The 20,532-nt window shown below is 42.5% G+C and overlaps 1 protein-coding gene across 1 annotated transcript; it reads right to left on the bottom strand.

Annotated features, from left to right (window-relative positions):
- Positions 1-13,262: 13,262 nt before the first annotated feature.
- Positions 13,263-15,048, bottom strand: LOC118752512. The gene is made up of 3 exons (XM_036487422.1): positions 14,616-15,048; positions 14,234-14,418; positions 13,263-14,116 (listed from the first exon to the last, which is right to left on the bottom strand). The coding sequence occupies exons 1-3, from the start codon at positions 14,626-14,628 to the stop codon at positions 13,937-13,939; spliced, it is 378 nt and encodes a 125-aa protein (XP_036343315.1). The 5' UTR covers positions 14,629-15,048; the 3' UTR covers positions 13,263-13,936.
- Positions 15,049-20,532: the final 5,484 nt, after the last annotated feature.

The raw sequence follows: 20,532 nt of genomic DNA, 5'->3' as shown, positions 1-20,532 counted from the left end.
GTCGTTGAAATCAAGCTCAACTAACAAGAGGCCCAAGTAGTGTGCCACTCCGACAGGGTTGGACCAGAAGAGGGGCGTTAACTGAGCTGGGTTTAGAGAGCATGCGAAGAGGTGTGCCGAGTTATGAGGGGACTTTCCGCATGCCGGGCATTCATTGGGCAATATCCAGAGCGAAGTTTGGCTATGGAGGTACGAATCTCTCGAGATAAGCGAAGTTCTATCTCGTCCGCATCAGATGACTGTGTTCCCAAAACGGCATTCACAAGACCAGAGTTGGTGTAAGTTGAGACCAACTCCCTGTTGTTGTTGTTGTAGCAGCAGTACTCAACCCCCCGGGGTTTCGTCAAGGGTCGTCTTCGTCCTCTGACTCGACAAGCCTATGGCCGAGAAAGCGGGCGGCGTCTATAGGCGCGGTCCATAGTGCTTCTGGTGTCAGGATCGTGGGGTTAGAGGCGCATGCGAAGAGGTGTTGGGTGTTGTGTGGACATTGCCCGCATGCAGGGCATGTGTCTGCCACTTCTGGGTTCAGCCGAGAGAGATAGCTGTTTAGTCTGTGGCACCACCCAGAACAGAGTTGTGCTAGGGTGCACCTGGTCTCTCTTGGCAGTTCAGCTTCGTCGATGTTGATGGTACTAAGACTCGACCTGACTGCATCGGTGTGTAGGTGGTTAAGCGCCGCTCTGTATTTCTCTGCGTCGAATGGGTGGTCTACGCACGGCTCAACGTCGGATTTCCAGCCGTGCAGGTGACGTCTGACATGTCGGGGAGGCGGTTCATTTCGAAGCAGGGCGTTATTGGCGTGATTTCCACGGTGACATCCTACGAGGAACTGCTTCGATAGCAACGTGTTGTGCTCTTTCACCGCCAGCATCTCGCTTTCTTGGTGGAGGTGATGCTCGGACGACATGAGATGGCAGCCTGTAGCCGTACGTAGAGCTGCATTCTGGCATGTTTGTAGGTTTCTCCACTGTGTATCGCTGGTACCCGCCGTCCACACTGGCGATGCGTAGTTTGCCACCGACCGGCCGACTGTTTTGTACGTAGTGAGTAGGGTTTCTTTGTCGGCTCCCCAAGTGTTGCCGGCTAGTGACTTGAGGACTTTGTTCCTAGCTCGCATCTTTTCGCAAGTGGCTGAGGCGTGCGCAGAAAAGGTGAATAGGCTGTCGAACGTAACTTCCAAGATTTTGGGGTGGTTGACCGTCGGTATTTTGTTGCCATCGACGTAAACCTTCAGCCTTAGCCTAACTTCCTTTGTCCGGTGAGATAGTCGCTGATTTTCCCTCACAGGCTGTCAATATTGGGGCCCGTCGCCATAATCGTGCAATCATCGGCTTAGCTCACCAAGTTAACTCCTGCTGGCGGCAGAGGGAGTTTCGCCATGTAGAGGTTGAACAGTGTCGGGTAGAGTACGCCGCCTTGGGGGACCCCCTATTTAATCCTACGCGGCTTGGACTTGGCGTTTCGGAATTCGACCGATGATTGGCGTCCACACAGATCCACCGCTTCTTCCGATCCGAAAGCGACGAGTTCAGGACGTCTTGGCAAAGGGTCGCGTGGTTTACCGTGTCGAAGGCCTTCGAGAGGTCCACCGCGACTAGGACCGTCCTATCACAGGGTCGACGTTGGTTCAGACCCTCGCTTATCTGTGTGGTGATGGCGTTTAATGCAGTGGTCGTGCTGTGCATTTTGCGGAGTTTTGGGGATAGGAGGGAGATTGGCCGGTAAGAGTCTCCTGCGTCCGCCTTCTTACCTGGCTTAAGGAGGGGAATCATTCTACCCATTTTCCACATCTCAGAGATCCCTGATCCCTGATGGACAGTGAAAGTTGTGCTGTACTCGACTCCCACTGGTCCTAGTTTTTCCAGCATCTGCATCGAGATTCCGTCAGGGCCTAACGCCTTGGATGCTTTGGAGTTCTTTACAGCTACCTGCATCTCTTTTAGTGTAAAGCACGTTAGTGTGCTCGCAGCGGAGTTTGTGTTCTTTACGTAGCATGCTGCGGCGGGTTTTGTCTCTCCGGGTGTGCAATAAACTGTCGGCTGAAAAAGCGCGCGCACGTCTGTGGGTCCGACGTGGTGGTATCGCCAAATGTAAAGGCAACGTTGTACTTGCGTTTCGTCGGATGGGAGAGAGATTTTACTGTCGTCCACAGTTTGCTAGCTCCGCTGGAGATTGCAGGTCTTGAGGTGCTCATTCCACGTTTTCCGCTTGTGTTCGTTAACTAGTTTGTTAATGTCCTTGTTGAGATCCCTGATACGGGGATCACCAGGATTAGACTGGCGGATTCGATCACGCACGTCTGCGAGTCCCGCCGCTTCAGTTGGAAAGCCCGGGCGGATTTTGGCGATCCTACCGGCTGGTACGAAGCGGGCGGCTGCTGCGTTGATGATCCGGGGGAGTTTGCGCTCAGCTTCGAGCGCGCATGTTGGTGGTGGAAGAGCACTGAATTTGCGGTCCGTGTGTTCCGTAAAACCGTCCCAGTTGGCCTTCTTGGTGTTCATATACGTACGGTCTTCGGATGTGACAAAATCTCTTGGGTGGTCTATCGCGACTACTATAGGCAGGTGGTCTGAAGCGAGCGCGAGCACTGGTTGCTAACCAATGCAATTTATCAGACCCCCGCTTGCTATAGTGATATCTGGCAAGCTGTAGCAGTCACTCGCGACCCTGGTGGGGGCATCGTCGTTTACAGTGCAAAACGTTGAGTCGTCAATTTGTTCTGCGATTAGTGTACCCCGCTGGTCGTTTCCCAGGTTAGAGTGTCATAGTTCGTGGTGCGCGTTTAAAGCCCCTAGCACTACCCAGTTTCCGCCTTAAAGTAGCGCACTTATGTTCGGGCGGTATCCTGCTGGGCAGCTGGTGGCAGGTGGTATGTACACGTTGACGACTTCCAGCTCAGTATCTCTCGACTTGATTTCCACACCTTGGTGCTCAATGAGTGTGTCGTTGGCGGCGATTCGGGGGGGTAATGAGCCGGTAATGGACCGCGTTGTGCAATATAAAGGCGATGCCGCCTCCGGCGCCGCGAGGGCGGTCTCTTCGGATGACGTTGAACTCATCCTGACTCTGAAGGCTAGAGCCGGAGTGGAGTTTGGTTTCCTGGACCACCGCGACTGAGATTTTGTTGCGCCTCATGAAGCTGACTATCTCAGCGATCTTGCTTTGTAGTCCGTTGCAATTGAACTGCAATAATTTTATGGAGTTGGGCCTGGTGATGGTTATTCGAGGGGTGAGGGAGTGCTGGCGCGCTGCCTGAAGTGCTTGCTGTGCCGGTTGTGTTTGTTGCGGGTGGTCCGACCGCTGGTGTTGTCACCGGTGTTGGCGCCGGTGTGAGTGTAACCGTGGCCGCGGTCGTGGGATTACCACTGGCGTTGGCATTGGCACAGACGTAGGTGCAGGCAATTGGGGTTGTGTGGTAGCAGAGCAGAAGGCTGCAGTGAAAGCAGTACTCCATTCGCGATGATCGCCTGATCAGGTTGTTGCAGACGCTGCAGAACAATCTGTTTTGAGTGGATGTCCGGGGTTGTGTGCTGGGAGTTGGTTCAGATGACACCAGTTATTGCAGCTGTTGCAACGGACTGAGGTGGACGAGTGGTGTATATTTCGGTTGCAGACACTGCATGTCCATGGTCCGGGGTTTTGGTCTATGCAGGTCATCCTCCCAGTGCTAAAAAATTGGGGGTTGCTGCTGGGGTAATGGTCCTTGGTCGGAGTGGGTGCTCCGAGTCAATCCGGTAACGTAGAACCGACCATCTTGGGATTGCCCTGTGAATGCCGTTTATGGCCAGTCGTTACGCTGTTGGGTCCAGAGGATATTTTACGAACATCTAGACTGCTTCAGTAAGTTCGTATATATGTCTTCTGTTGTGCCTAGGCGGGGGCTCTGCAACAAGCAGGTGTCTGTTCGGGTACCAGCGCCTGTAGCACCCTACTAGGATCAGAAGGCATCCCGTGGCGGTTCGGAGTGCTTTGTTTTGGCAGGTCTGTAACTTCGTCCACCGCGTTCTGCCAGCTAGCGACTTGACCTTGTTGCGGCTATGTTCACTATTGACAATTGCGGTTGTGAGCGCCGAGGAAGGGGGCTGACTGTTGAAGGTAGCTCCGAGTATAATGGGGTTGTCGCAATTGGTTCGCCGTCGACGTAAATTCCCTCATGTCCCTGATTTCGTAGGGGAGACAGTTAGACTCCTTGCAGTGAAGAAGCGAAAAAGTTCGGAGATGTTTACTTTCGAGCACAAGGCAACAATTCCATTTCCGGACGCTGTCATCGAGCAATCGTCAGCCTAAGAGATGTTTGAAACTCCTTCTGGTGGTTGAGGGAGCTTTGGGATATAGTAATTAAGCAGAAGTGGGAAAGGACACACCTGTGGGACGACCTGTTTAATTCTTCTCGGTTTAGAATTTTCATCTCTGAAAATAACTAACGAATTTCGACCACTCAGATAATTAGCTGACTATCGTTTGAGTGCCTGTGGGAGAGAGGAAGCCTTAATGCCTTCTAGTCGTGTGGAGTGGCATACGGTGACACGCCTTTGATAGATTCAACGCTGCTAGGACTGTTCTCATACAGGGCGGTTTCGGTTAAGGCCACGACTTATCCGAGTGTATATATATAGATAGATAGTTGAATAGAGCACTGCGACCAGTAGGTCTAATGTGGCCTCAGCTCCACACTGTACCTCACCTAGCCCTAGTCTCTAGAAATCAAAAATTGAACTCCTGGGTAGAGAGTGTATGTGGTCCTCTCTTAGCCGTAAATGCCCTATGCTCCTCTCTCTTCTACGTGCGACGGATTCACACCCATGAAGGAGGTGTAATGGAGTATCCTTGGCAGCGTCACAGAAGCGACATAGGTCACTAGACCAGATTCCTAAATCGTAGCAATTGGATGGTATTATTCTCAGCCAGAGCATTAAGCCTCTCTACACACTCCAGAATCACCATTATTTGATCTCGAAGGATGAGGGAGCCTTGAGTGCCGCCTGGCTATCGCTAAAATCAGGATTTTATCGCTTCGATACTTCCTTAGAAAGTTAATCTCCGCACACGGACTGATGGCATGAACTTCCGCTTGGAATATGCGAAGGTTCCTAGGGGCACCGAAAGCTTCGGTCTAGGGCCATAAACACCTGCTGCTATCCCTTCAGAAGTTTTAGAGCCATCCGTGTACGACTTTAAAGTGCTCGCCTGGACGTGTCTCTCCATGTCTCTGTTCCTGGAAGACAAAACCTTACCTTTGCCAAACCCCTCTCTCGCGAAATTAAGGATAGTCCGCTTTGTTGCTTGTTCGACTGATAGATGGAGTAGATCAAGTTCCAGCATTACCTCCAGCGCAGACGTCGGACATGTGCGCATTGCCTCCGTAATGGAAACACACGCCAGGCGTTGAATCTTAGCCTCACCGCTGCTAGAATAGTCCTGGAAGCCAAGCCACCTCCCCATAGGTTACTACTGGTCTTACTATCATGGTGTACCTCCATATAAGAATCCTTGATGTACAACCCGATGATTTATCCACTGGACGTTTACACACCATCAGCACTCTCGTAGCCCTGGACGTGGGCGCTTCGACATGAGTCCTCCACAGGAGTTTGAAATCGAGGATAAGTCTCAGGTGCTTCACTTCTGTGGCGACGCCGACCGTGGCTCCCTCCAATGTTAAGTTCCTTATCCCCTTGAAGGTCCTTTTCTTAGTAATGGGGACTATAGCTATCTTTGATAGATTTATATTCAAACCTACATCCGCACACCACCTCTTAGCTAGATTAAGTCCTCTTTGGACGATGTCGCAGAGGGTACTTTGGAACTTCCCTCTGACAAAAATCACTATGTCGTCCGCGTATTCTTGGCAGCGAACTCCCTCATCAGTGAGTGTTTGTGGCAGTTCGTCCACTACTAAGCTCCACAGGAGAGGAGATAGCACCCCTCCTTGCGGGCACGATTTTGTCGTTTGTAATTGAACTACGCTGTTACCGACTGCGGATAGTTGGCTGGACATTACGTTTCTCGTTACGTTTGCTATGCGACATCTCTATGGCATGTATTGTCGAATGCTCCCTCGAACGAACAATCACGTATTTCCGTGGTCAGAGCGTTCAGAGCTTTGTCTGTTGATCTACCCGATCTGAACAATAATCTTCTCCATTACTTTCAGGATTAAAGAGGCGAGACTTATAGCTTATATGTCTGAATGATTTTGCAAGACGATGATCCCTCTTACCAACCTTCGGGATAAATATAACCCGGGCCCTCTACCACATCTCAGGAATGTCGGACTGTGCTAGACTGTCCCTCATGATATTAACAAGATGTGGAAGTTCACACCTCACAGCCTTCTGGTCACTCGACGTTGGGCTTTGTCCACCGATAGTCCGAAGCTAACGTCAGCATAGTTCGCCACGTTATGCTGTTTGTCAGCACACTGCTAACTATTGTTATATCGGACGAGCTGCTGCTGCTGCCCATAATCCTGCACACGGATTCCAAGATTCGCTATCGCTTAAGTACTAAAATGCTAAAGCTAAAGTTTTTTTCGAACTTTTGGCGATCTCCAAACATTTCGATAGTCTAAATTTTAGTTTTTTATCCGGCCGCTACGCAGTAACGGCAACTATCAAATTTTGTTTGAATTTTAATGATTGTAAACATTCCATTTTAATGGGGATAAAAAGTTAAATTAAAAATTAAAAAAAAATAGCGGGCTCATTTTGGATTACATTTCTTATCCTGTAGCGTAACCAATAGTACTTTAAAAAATATTCGGTCCGATTCACAAAGCCATTTAATGAACAGCCTGCGCAAAAGGTGTAAATCCTTCAGTGACTCAACGTATTGTAACTTCGAGAATTTTTGCTCAAGGTGAATAGAGCTCGTACATTCTTTCAATAAATTAGTTAGTCAAGAAAATCTGTATTCTTCTCAGGAAGCTACCAGCGGTCAGTAGGGGTAAATGTGTCACAAACCACCTTGCATTCTAAGTATAAATAATATCGGAAGAGAATTTGGGAATAATGAAACCTTTAGAGAAAATGAAGTGTTTTATGAAGCAGTTAGATTGGAAACTCTCCTCAAGGCATATCTGTGAGACGACATGTAGTAAATAATTTCTCTTTTATTTAAGAATTTTGATAATACCATAATTATTCATTATACAAAACCATTTAAATATTTATTTTTTTCAATAAAGCTCGTCAAATAAGCGGAACAATCATAATTAATTACATGGTTTTTTGATATAGTTGAGTAGTTAAACGAACGATAGAAATCAAATAAATAAATAAATATTAGCTCTGAATTGTTGCCTAAATTTTTTTAGCAGCATCTTGTGCATGTCGCCAGTTTTACACTTTTTTAAGCAAACAATATAGATTTTTAGCGATGCAAAATGCGCTGTAATCGCAGTTTTAGCTTTACGAGCTGTCAAAAGCTGTTCACTCACTTTATCCGCAGCCGGATTCCAACTTTCGTTATCGCTAAAATGCTAAAGCTAAAATTTTATCCGAATTTTTGGCAATCTCCAAAAATTGCGATTCTATCCTCCCCGTCGCTAAAAATTGCCTAACCTAAATTTTAGTACCTTATCCTTAGCCGCAAGTGTCGCTGTGCAGCAACAGCAGCTGTCAAAATTTGTTTCCATTTCAATGATGATAAATAATGGAAATAAATACTAGGTTTATTCTTTAGCTATTTGCAAATAAAAATAAATTGAAAATACCTAACACACTGTTTATATGACGGTGAAAACTTCTTTTTCAATATTTCCTGATTATAAAAAGGCAATCACATGACCATCAAAAAAGAAAATAAAGCTGAAAATGCCCCCGTCTTGTTTATAAAAAGACAATGAGATGACCATGAAAAAGAAAATAAACCTAATAGCAACGTCTTGCACTTGTTTGCAAATAATATCACTAATCAATATTTATTTGTGTGACCTAGTTATTTGCAAATTAAAAATTAACTTTGCGATTATGCGGCAAAGTTTAACATTTTGTAAAATTGTAATAAATAAGTAATATTCGCAAAGAACATTAAGGAACAGCCTTCGCAAAAAAAGCAAGAAAGTCCGTATCCCTTTCAGAATGTTACCTGTGTCAGTAGGCAAGATTTTTAAGTAAATGTGTCACAAAGCAGCATTATCATTTTTATTTTAGATAATATTGGAGGAGAGTTATATGAAAGTGTTTTATGAAGACAGTATGATAGAAATCCCTGCTCAAGGCATATCTGCCAAACAACACGCAGAAATATTTTTGTTTCTTTAGTTTGAGAATATCAATATAGTTATAATCGAGCCCTTCAAAACATAGTACAAGCATAAATTTTGGTTATTTTGTCACTTTTCTGTTGCAGTTTTCCATTTTCCTTTTTAATTACAAAGTTTTTTCTATATAGTTGAGTTTAGTTGAGTAGTTTAAACCAACAACAACATGAAAATTGGCTGTGATTTGTTGATACATTTTTTTAGCAGCAATTATTTCTAGTCGCCAATTTTTAACTAGTTTTAGCGAAAGTTTGAGATTTTTAGCGATGCAAAATACCCTGGAATCGCAATTTTAGCTCTAGCGACCGATTCCAATATTTTTTCAGGTACCGATGCCGAAGCCGATTAATCGGCATACGGGGAAATATTCGGCCGATGCCGATGCCGATTCCATTAAAAATTACAAATAAATGTATTAATTCCTAAAATCAGTTAATTTAACGGAGTTAACGAAACAAAAGAAAAAATAATTGAGTTAATTGGCTTGTTATGCAACTTTACATACACATGTATGTGTAAAAATATATGTACATATCGTCGCCTGGGTAAAAGTTGTCGCAAGCGCAATTTTGACGATTTTTAGTTCTAGAAGCAGTTATATATTTTTAAACAAGATCTTTCGATTGGTGTTATCAATTTTTAGATATCTCCTTTAGTTTCCGAGATATTGACTACAATTTTTTTCGATAATTTAGTAAAAATTTAGTTAGTGATGCAGTCATATTAAACTAATCAATATCTTAAAAATGGCGTTCTCCATTATTGGATATCTCCTTTAGTTTCCGAGATATTGAGTAAAAGGTGTCGTTAATTTAGTAGAAATTTTGATCACATTTTGTCGTATTTCATACAAAGTGGCTGCCAAATTGTGGACAAATGACGCTTACGACAAAATTTTAATATCGATGGCTGAGTGGAAGATCGACCTATCTCGGCAGCCAGTTCAAAAACGCCCTATCTCAGAAAACTTTTCAAGAACGCCATACTTCAGAATTTAATTGAAAAATGACTTATTTCAGAATTTTATTGAAAAACACCCTATCTCAGAATTCGGTTCAAAAACGCCCTATCTCAAACGAAAATACATTGAAAATAAGCTGAGATAGGGCGATTCTGAATCGACAGCTGAGATAGGGCGTTTTTCAATCAAATTCTGAAGTGGGGCGTTCTTGAAAAGTTTTCTGAGATAGAGCGTTGTTCAAAAATTTTCTGAGATAGGGCGTTTTCGAACTGGCTGCCGAGATAGGTCGATCTTCTACTCAGCCATCGATATACTCAAAACTAATTAACAATAAACATTGAAAATTAAATAATTTAAAAATTTTATGAACTAGTAACATTTTCAGACTTTGGAGAAAATCTATCTTCGCGTTTTTGAGAAATTGCCATCCAAACTTCAATCGCGATCTCCCACAACCTGCCGAAATCGCCATACGACAATCTTTTACCCAGGCGACGATGCGTATATCACATGTATTTACATCACATAGAACACTTTTTTATATGGTGCTATTTAAGCAAATTTTTTTTTATAAAAGTCTAGCTGGGGCCTTTTTCATAAAGCGACAGTGATAATTTTGTAACGACAGGCATTTTCCATGTTGTCAGTGACAATTCGACAGTTTGGTGGGTGTCTTGTTTCATAAAAACAATTGTCACCACCTCTTAAATTCCATGAGAAATTCCATTCAAAAAGTCCCAAATTATCCATTGTCGGGGTTTAAAATTGCCATTGACAAAATTTTCGCCAGTCAGATGAAATTTATATGTAAATCATATGTAATAATTGCATTTGCATTATTTTAGTTTTAAGAAAAGTTCCAATTATTGAAAAGTAATGAAACGCGCGCAATTACCATATAAATAATTTCACAAAACTCTCCTGTGAAAGACGGAGCGACAATTTTTTCAGAGTGACAATTGCAAGGCGTATTTAACAAGGTGGTGTTGGCCGTATATAAGTAAAAAATTACACTAACAAATTATACGCTGATGTCCATACTGTCATTGGTATGAGTTACAACAAACACATCATTTTGACGTAATGGCCTCCACGGCGAAAAACTCAGCTGTCGCCCCAACACCACCTTGTTTAATATACCTTGGACAATTGTCAGCATAATTGTCGACAATATTCCATATTATCACTGTCGTTTTCCAAAAAATTTCACAGTTGCCTAAAAACGTATATGAAACAGGAAAAATGTCGCTGACAATTTTGGCAGTGAAATTTTATAGAAAAATCGATAATTGTCGCACCTGTCACTTATATGAAATAGGCCCCTGGTATATAACGAACACCATATAAATTCAGATTTCAAACTTCGTACAAAAATTTACAACAAAAATTCTGCTCATTTTCACCCAAATTTCAAACTTTTTAATAAGAATTTTGGTATGCAGTTTTGTAGACCATTTAATTCTAGTATAATGAAGTGCAACTTTCAAGCTGTCCGTTAATTTTTGTAAATTTTTTTGCTGGCAGTGTCCTCCATATAAAAAAAAATTGCGAACTTACATTTGTATGGAAAAAACGTGAAACACCTTCACCCAAAAAAATTTCATTTTTGCGATCTGTCTGCAAATGTTTTTTTAAGTTAGCTATTGTCTGTCGCTTCACTTCAACATATGAAAAGAAATTCCAAAGAATCAGCGAAAAAATAATCGGCTTCATTTTGTTCATCGCTAAAATCTGCCCAAAAATTAATCAAAAATGGAGATTTTTAGAGATGCCTTTTTAGGATAGAATCGCGAAAATCACTAAAAATTGCTAAAATTCATTTAGCATTTTTTAACGATGGATTTTTAGCGATAGCGAAACTTGGAATACGGCTGGTGGTGGGTGCGTCGTCGTTTATTATGTAGTTTTTTAGAGATGCCTTTTTAAGATAGAATCGCGAAAATCACTAAAAATTGCTGAAATTGATTTAGCGTTTTTTGGAGTTTTAGCTGTAGCGAAAGTTGGAATCCGGCTGCCGGTTCATTTGGTTCATCGATAAAATCTTCCAAAAATTTTACCAATAATGGAATTTTTTGCTTTTTTTAAGATAGAATCACGAAACCATTAAAATTTATTGTGCAGAATTTCGACTCGTATATCTGTTCACCCAAGTGTATTCTCCTACAATTGTTCGACAGGCTTAGATGCCAAGATGGTGGTGCGCGTTGAATTCGCCAACTATCACAGGATTTTCACGCCGGGGGTATGTAAGCTTTGAATATATCGAGCTCGACATCTCCTGAACGAATAGCAATGCCCAACATTCTGGGATGGTATCCCTGCAGTCGATGCCTGCTTATAGAAGAAGAAGATACTGCACGGTATGATGCATGATAAACGCTAAGCCTCCACCATCATCTCGCTCGTACACGTTGTATTCGGCGCAGATCAACAATGTTGAATTGCTATGAAGCTTTGCCTCTTCGACCGCAGCTATCAATATTCGATGCTGACCCATGAAGACGGTATCTCCTCGATCTTGCTCTGAAGTCAGTTACAGTTGAATTGTAGCCTCGGAGATGCCTTGGGAGACTGATCGCAATACGGTATGTCATGATTGTCTTCTGTTTTGATTCACCAATAATACATAAGAAATGGTTTTTGTTGTTGTTGTAACGGCTTACTTAACCCGTAATTGTCCGCAGGCTCAACTAACGGTGGGGTAGAACCAGAGGGAGACGGATGTTGTTGTAACGGCTTACTTAACCCGTAATTGTCCGCAGGCTCAACCAACGGTGGAGTAGAACCAGAGGGAGAGGGATGTTAGTTGAGTTGGATTGAGTGGCCATATGAAGAGGCGGTTGGTGTCATGGGGTGAATCTCCATAGGCTGTACACTAATTTTGGTGCTGGGAGGCGAGTCGGAACAGAGTTACGCGGGCCTATCGTGGCAGTTGAAGCTCTCTATCGTTCACAGGTGATGATTGTACACTGATGACGGCATTCACTCGACTGGAGTTTGTAAATGCCATTAATAGTCCCAGGGGTGCTCTAAGTAGTGCTGGATAAGGTGCTTCCATAGTAGAACCCTACTAGGAATTGATTGCTGAGCATGATGTTGTGCCCCTTACTACGAGAATTTTGGCTTCACTGTGGCTGTGATTTTCTGCCGACATCAGAAGGCACCCGCGGTTGTCCGGGGTGTTGTGTGGTGGTATGCCTGTAGTTTCGTCTACTGCGTACCAATTGTCCCCGGCGACCATGCAGGCGCTGCATAATTTAGAACCGGACGGCCAATTGCCGTGTATGTTTTGACTGCTTTTACACAGCTCAAGTATTGAATTCCATTCTGTTCGCATGCGTCTGTACCGTCTAGTTGTTTCAAATTTCTTGCTTTGCTTTTGACATTTTAAAGAACCAAAAACTTGAGCTCAACAGAATTGAAGCGTTTAAAAGCAAATAGAAAACACAAAAGAGAATGAGCCAGAATTGCTTTCAAGTACTTGAGACATGTATATCGGGTGTTTGCAACACCGTTTATTTTTCTTTGCACCAGTACTGCCAAATTGGGGAATTGAGGACTTTGCTACGTCTCTGAACTTTGTTGGCAATTCCAGTTGTGTGCGCCGGGAAAGAGAGCTGTTTCCGACGATTTTCCGGTTGTTCACCGTAGGAATTGGTTTGTCGTCGACGTATACCCAGCTGATGCTGGCCCCTTTCGCCATTGTCGTAAAATGGTTTCCGAGGATTTTGTAGGGGAGAGGGGTAGGCTTCTTGCGGTGAAGATACGAAAAAATGTGGAGTGGTAACCGTTTATATTTAAGCATAAGTCATCAATTCCATTGCTGGACGCATTGTAATATTTGTTTGTTGTTGTTGTTGTTGTAGCGGCTACAACAACCCCGGCCAGGACGGTTGGTATCTCAGTCGTTGTCGTCAAGTTCCACTAGCGGCAACCCTAGGAAGCGTGCAGCTTCTGTGGGGTTTGTCCACAGGGACAAGGCCGTTAGGGTTGTCGGGTTTTCCGGGCATGCGAAGAGATGTTTCGAGTCATGAGGGGTCTCTCCGCATGCCGGACACTCATTCGGCACATCCTCATTCAACCTATTCAGGTAGTAGTTCAACCTGCTGCTATTTGTTTGTCTTGATTGTGTCTTGTCGGGATTTTGTCTTGTCTGAAAAATGTGTTATCTGCATCTTATTTGGTCATTATTTTATGTCTGTATTATGTCCTGTCTGGGTTGTTTATATTCTGAATTTTTAAAAATTGTCTGGATTATGTCTTATCGGGATGTTAAAAGTCGGAATTATGTAGTACTCCCGATTTGCATTTCTAATCGCACTACAGAGTATATCCCAGGTATAGTTTTTTGGTCCAGGGTTTGATTCAATGCCAGCCCTGAGCAGAAGAAGCGAGCAGATGCGGTGCGTAGAACGGGCTGTGGTGGGAATAAAAAATGATGGTTATTTTTTGAAGCGAAAAGATATTCTGCGCAAAAAATACTGTGGAAGGCGTAACCCAAGTTAACATTTTCTGTCATAACCCCATTTACTCATTACCCATTTACCCCATTTTCAAACGTGTCCCTAGCGATCTTTAGAAAATGTTTTTATGAAAGTTTGGACTGTACTTTTTCTAATGGTTTGAGTTTTCGGTTTCACACCCCATCCCCCGCTGCCGCAACCACAAAACCATTGTACAAATAACCGAATCGTACCTAGTGCGAGTTCACCTTACCTGCTTTGAACTATTTCCTTGTCTGCATTGGATAAAGTCAGTATCTGGCGCTCCACTAATTCCTGTATGAAATCAACTCGTCGCGCATAAACTTTTGAAGAGTTTAGTAGCAACAAGCCAGCTTCATTCAATACGATTTCACGCCCTATACCCAATTTCTCAAATAAATCTAAATACTGTTCATACAACAACAATTAAATAACATTTAAACATGTAGTTTAGAAGACATTTAAAATGTTTGCTACATATGCACATTTATACATATGTACATAAAAAGTAAAATTAAAACTTACATATTTTAAAGAAATGCTAAAATCAGTAGCATATTCCACATGTTCTGCCAACTCAATAAGTAAAAGAACTATATTTTTTTGAGAACGTTCCTCTTCCACACTGTGTATAAGTTTGGAAACACGTGAATTGGGATGTTTATTTGCGGCTTGAAGAATACAATCAAGTGCCTCGGTATTGTCCACACCTGTAATCATTATAGATTTGTAATTTTGACTTAATTTTACAAAACAAGCCAGGTTGAGTTGTCCCCTCGTTTATTAATGGTTAAAAAATATGTATTTGATGTTATGGCCAATAAACACAAACCCAACCATAGCATAGCCCATATCAAGGCTTCGTTCAATTGAAATACATATCGGAGCCTAAATTTACTTCTCTTACCTGATTCAATCATCTTTTCATCTGATAACGAAAAACAGTTTATTTACCAAACAGTCTTAAAATTTGATGTTTTCATATTTCACACTTATTTTGGTTTTTATTACATTCTTTTTTTTTAATTTAATTTGTTATTATCCTCTTTCCATTTCATTCCCATGAAATTTCATTTTCCATGTAAGGGTTGACTTGTTAACCAACATATTTTCGATTAGCTACGATACTCTGCACCTCTGGGTAATTTCGTTCAGTTTTTTTGTCGATAGGGCGTGTAGATAGCGGAGCATTACTTTGTGTTTACACGTTGGCAAACCTTTGGTATACATATGTCTAGAATAGCAACCGTTATTGATTGATGAACCGGGTTGATTTGCTTATGAGCTGTTTTTGCATACCAGCAGCTCCCAAGAAATCGGTCAAGAAAAATGTGCCTTTATTTCGTGTGTATGTCCAAGGAATTTTGACGTTTTTGATACTTCACAGCCTGTTGCCTCACTCTTTCCTCAAGAAATAATGGAACGGGCATATATTTCTGTTGCAAGCCTGGGTTGCCTTGTTCTCTTTTTTCACAAAAAACTTTAGAAAACCGTGTAAAAAGCGTAGCAAATTTCTTAAGAACTGCGTACTGCCTAAAGCCCTGTATGCAGCTCTCAAGAAATCGGTCAAGAAAAATTTGCCATTATTTCGTTTGTCTGTCCAAGTAATTTTGACATTTTTGATACTTCACAGCCTGTCGCCTCACTCTTTCCTCAAGAAATAATGGAACGGGCATATATTTCTGTTGCAAACCTGGGTTGCCTTGTGCTCTTTTTTCACAAAAAACTTTAGAAAATCGTAGTATAAAGCGTAGCAAATTTCTTAAGAGCTGCGTACTGCCTGAAGGAAATTTGACTTAAGAAAATTTCTTATCCATTTCTTGTACGTCATTTTGTATGGAATTTCAGCTTTTCTTGAGAACTGCATACAGGCCTTAAAGGAATTTGACTCAAGAAAATTTCTTAGCCATTTCTTGTACGTCATTTTGTATGGAAGCTTTCCTTGAGAACTGCATACAGTCCTTTACGCGTAAAAGCACATTTAGCGCATTTGGCTCTAAATGCCACTCTAAATACACATTTGGGTTGGCTTTCCAATAAGGGCTTTGGTTAAAGGGATGCTTTAGAGAGAGCATAAACCGCCATACACTAGAATGCAACCGCTGACCATCTAGGCCCCCTATAGGTCCCTAGGGATTCCTGAGAAAATGGGCAAAAATCACAAGTTTCACTTGCGTTTTCGTCTATTTTAAGCAAATGAACGCAGGAAACACTTGGAGCAGTACTAAAATTTATAATTTCATTGTTAAAGTTTATATTAGCGATAATAAAAACAATATTTCAACAATATGTAACAAAATCACAAACCGATAAGAATTTGCAGCTACTAGTTTTTTTTTTACGTTAAACTGTCAAATGACCGGATGAAGAAGAAGCGTGTGGTTAACCAAACGAGCAATTATGCACAATATTACGACTTATGTGCAAAAATACTCTGGATGATGTAAGGGGTTTCGGCCCCCTCTCTTTTGCAACACAGAAAGGAGAATTCTACTTAGTAAGGGTTATAATCCCTAAGCGCGGCCGCAGGGCGCCTACGCAGAAAGTAGTTAACTGAAAAAAATACCGTGGATGGCGGAAGGTGTTTCGGCCTCCTTTCTTTCGCAACACAGAAAGGAGAATTCTACTTAGTAAGGGTTATAATCCCTAAGCGTGGCCGAAAGCCGCCTGCGCAGAAGGAGTTATGTGCAAAAATACTGTGGATGACGTAAGGGGTTTCGGCCCCCTTTTTTCGCAACACCGAAAGGAGAATTCTTCGTAGTAAGGGTTATAATCCATAAGCGTGGCCGAAGGCCGCCTACGCAGAAAGTAGTTATGTGCAAAAATACCGTGGATGGCGTAAGGCGTTTCAGCCTCATTTATTTCGCAACACATGAAGGATAAATCTACTTAGTAAGGGTTATAATCCCTAAGCGCGGACGAGGACTGCCTTTACAGAAACATCTTCGCAAAAATACCGTGGATAATTGCTCGTTGGGTTCTCCACCCACCTCTTCTTCATTCAGCCGTTTAACAGTTCAACGTAAATAACTATTAGCTGCAAATTCGTATCGGTTTGTGATTTTGTTACATATTGTTGAAATATTGTTTTATTATCGCTAGTATAAACTTTAATAACTAAATTATAAATTTTAGTACAATGCCAAGTGTTTCCTGCCTTTTGATACAAGTCAGTGCTTTGATTAGCTAAAACAAGCGAAAACGCAAGCGAAAATTGTGATTTTTGGTAATTTTTATAATTGGTCCCTAGGGACCTACAGGGGACGTTTATGCCCTCTCCAAAAAGGGGGTGCCACGCGCCTCCCCTTCCGTCCACCGCCCTTTTAACCAACGCCCTTATTGGAAAGTTTCCCCGTACATTTATCCATACAAAATTCGTCACCTAAATGCAATTAAATGTAACTCCATTTCTGCATTGAGTGTATATGCTAAAAGCAACCCTGTGATCTTCAAATATTTCCACGATGCGAACATGGTTTAATGAGAAAATATGGCAACATTGCCATATTTCGCGTATACAGTTGCTTGCTGCGTCTCAGTGATCGCCGATCGAGATTTCATATACATTAAGTTGGCTCAATTCGTGATCAACTCTGTTTTTGTTTTCCTATTTAATTGAAGAAATTTCAATTGGCAGCACCGACAAATGAATATATACACAAACATATTTTCGGTTATGGTTAAAACAATTAAAGTTGTTGTATTGAATTTTTTGTTTAAAATTTCTCCTTTTCTTTTCTGTAGGGTTTTTTGCATATTATCTTCTCTGTGCAAATAGATCGTGATAGATACGGATTTTAATAAGCGACTGGATCACGGCTGTTTCCAAAAGCATACGATTTCGAACTTGTTTAAATATTCATTTGCTAATGCGATAGCATGAGCGCTCTTCGAACAAATATGTTCGAAAGTGCTAAACGTTGCATTTTAAATGCAGCAAAAACGCTGCATTACGCTTAACTGGCCGTCTCCACAGGTTACAATTTATTGCTGTCCAGCTGTCACTGTGGTCGCTAGATATAGGTTATATCAGTAGCACGGTGCAGCGAACAAAGGTGGCGCCGTCAGTGGTACCGCTACTTTGGTTTTGCCGATTTTGACAGTTGTGGTAACTTGTAAATAAACCTTTGTTTACAAATCAGCGGCAAGGGAAAGTTGAATTATAAGTGAAAAATCAAATTAAATTGTGTTACATTGCAATTTGTGAGTGATTTTTGAGTTGAAGGCTGCGTAAAAACTAATAACATGAAGTGCCGTGTGCGACAGCCCTAAAGATGCAAGATGCGTAGATGCAATTGTAGCCCTGCGACAAATCGCTGCATTTTGTGTACATAGGGCACAGCAAAGCCGGAAATGTTTCTTTATTATTATATTAACAGCATTTCGTCACAATGATTTTGCTTCAGCTTCAAACAGCATCCTTTAGCAAGTTATGGGCTATTTTTGCTTACGCGTAAAAGCACATTTAGCGCATTTAGCTCTAAACGCTACTCTAAATGTACATTTATCCATACAAAATTCGTCACCTAAATGCAACTAAATGCAACTCCATTTTTGCATTAAGAATCTAAATGCTAAATGCAACCCTGTGATCTTCCAAAATTTCCACGATTCGAACATGGTTTAGTGAGAAAAAGTGGCAACATTGCATTTTCGAGTATACAGTGGCTAGCTGCGTTTCAGTGATCGCCGACCGAGATTTCATTTCTTATTTTACATTATTTGGATAAACAAAAGTTACGCAAATTCAACAACGATGTGATGCTGATAGAAATCTGGATCAATTTGTGATCAACTCCGATTGTTTTGTTTCCTAATTAAGTGAGGAAATTTTATTTGACAGCACCGACAAATGAATATATACACAAACCAATTTTCGGTTATGGTTACAACAATTCAATTTTTTCTTTTGAATTTTTGGTTAAAAATTTATTTTTTCCTTTTCAGTAGGGTTTTTTTGCACATTATCTTTTCCATGAGAATTGATCGTAATAGATACGGATCTGAATAAGCGACTGGAACACGGCTGTTTGTCAAAAGCATACGATTTCGAACTCGCGTAAATGTACATTTCCTAAATGCTGTAGCATGAACGCTCTTCGAAAACATATGTTCGAAAGTGCTAAATGTTGCATTTTAAATGCAGCAAAAACGCTGCATTAACTAAATAATCGCGCGGAGATGCTGCCACGGTTTGGTGCAGCAGCCTTAATTGCAAAGCAATGGAGTGCACTAAAACGTTTGCTGAAGCAGCCTAAATTGCAATGCAATGGAGTGCACTAAAACGCTCACTTTTCTCTAATAGATTAGGTGAAAAATTCAATAGTTTCGCATTTACCTAGTTAAAACACGTTTTTCGCTGTAAAGAGAACTGTTTTGGCAGTTTCAACTCGTTCAGCAGAGCACATATCCTATGGCGGTTAGACAGCACACATCCCTCACCCACCGAAAAAAACACGTCTCCCGAACCACACGAAGCTCCTTCAATTTAATTGTAACGGACTTCACAGCAAGATCGAGAAGATAACCGTCTTCATGGGAAGGCATGGAATATTGATAGCTGAGGTCCAGACGCGAAGCAATGTGCACCGTCGAGATAGCGAGCGAGATGGTGGCCTAGCGTTCATTGCGCACCACACCGTGCATCGTCTCATCGAAGCAGACATCGTCCGAAGAGATACCATCTTAAAATGTCAGGGCATTGCGATTCGGCCAGGCGATGTCGAGCTCGAAATATTTTACGTTTATATACCCTCTGCCACCAGCTGACCGGCAGGATATCACCCTGAAATATGTGCGCTCCTCAGAGGTGAAACCCGTATGATAGTTGGTTGAGTAGATAGACGATTCGACATTCTGCACAATGAACGACGGCGCTCCCACCAGGATTATGGGCAGCTCGCCAGACATAACAATCGTCAGCGGTGGTCTGATAAACAGCATATTATGGTGACCTGTGCCGACTTTGGCATCTCGATCGATAAACCTGCCGACTTTGCTTCTGCGGAACACCGGACCTATATCAATTTTACCAAAGCTGATCGGAAAGGCTTCGCGGAATTTACTGAAAGCACCATCGCTGCCCTCCCCACACCAACCGACGTTCAACTAAGTGAATGTAAGTTCCGCAGGGTTGTCACTGCTGCTGCAGCTCGCTTCTTACCAGCAGATTGCATAACGGACCCCCGTCCAAACTTTCCTGCTGAAACAGTTGTCCAATCCAATGGGCGTGACAACCTTCGTTAGGCCGATCTCGGAAATCCTTGTATCAGGGATCTCAACACGGAGATTCGGTAGGAAGATCATCTGAAGACTTGCAACTTCACCTATGGTGTGAGTAAGCTTTGGCTAACCGTGAGGACACTGTCCAATCCGACAAAGCGCGACGACAGAGTCGAAATATCTTTTGGCGACCGCCAAATTATACTGCATCCTCCAGTGGACAAAGTGAAGCGTCGAGTGATCAGAAAGCTGCACAAACTGCCAACAACAAGTGCGCCTCTGGTTTTCACTAACGGTGAAGTTCAGGTAGCCATCGGGAAGGCAAAAGCCTCCAAACCGGGGAAACCAACCAACAAAGTAGAGTCTCTTATCGTCCGAGTACACTCCTTTCCCCGGTAGCGAAGAGACTAGAGGCCTTGCTACTCCTGTATTTTGCGAACCAACTGACCCCAGCGAAGTATCAGCATGGTTTCCGTAAAGTGCACATCACAAGCAGCACTTAATGCCATAAACACTCTGATAACACGTGGCCTTAACCGCAACCGCCCCTGTGTGAGAACTATTCTAGTAGCGTTGAAGCTGTCAAAGGCGTTTGATACCGT

This window comes from Rhagoletis pomonella, unplaced genomic scaffold (assembly GCF_013731165.1).
Source record: "Rhagoletis pomonella isolate Grant_MI unplaced genomic scaffold, Rhpom_1.0 Rhpom_scaffold_01582, whole genome shotgun sequence".
Classification (NCBI taxonomy): Eukaryota; Metazoa; Arthropoda; class Insecta; order Diptera; family Tephritidae; genus Rhagoletis; species Rhagoletis pomonella.
Note: the sequence above shows the minus strand (reverse complement) of the source record. Positions and strands in the feature narration are given on the sequence as shown.

Excerpts from the sequence above, each read along its gene's own strand:
- LOC118752512 (XM_036487422.1), bottom strand. Across the intron at positions 14,117-14,233 it reads TTAGCATTTCTTTAAAATAT|TATTTAGATTTATTTGAGAA; the intron begins GTAAGTTTTAAT and ends TTGTATGAACAG.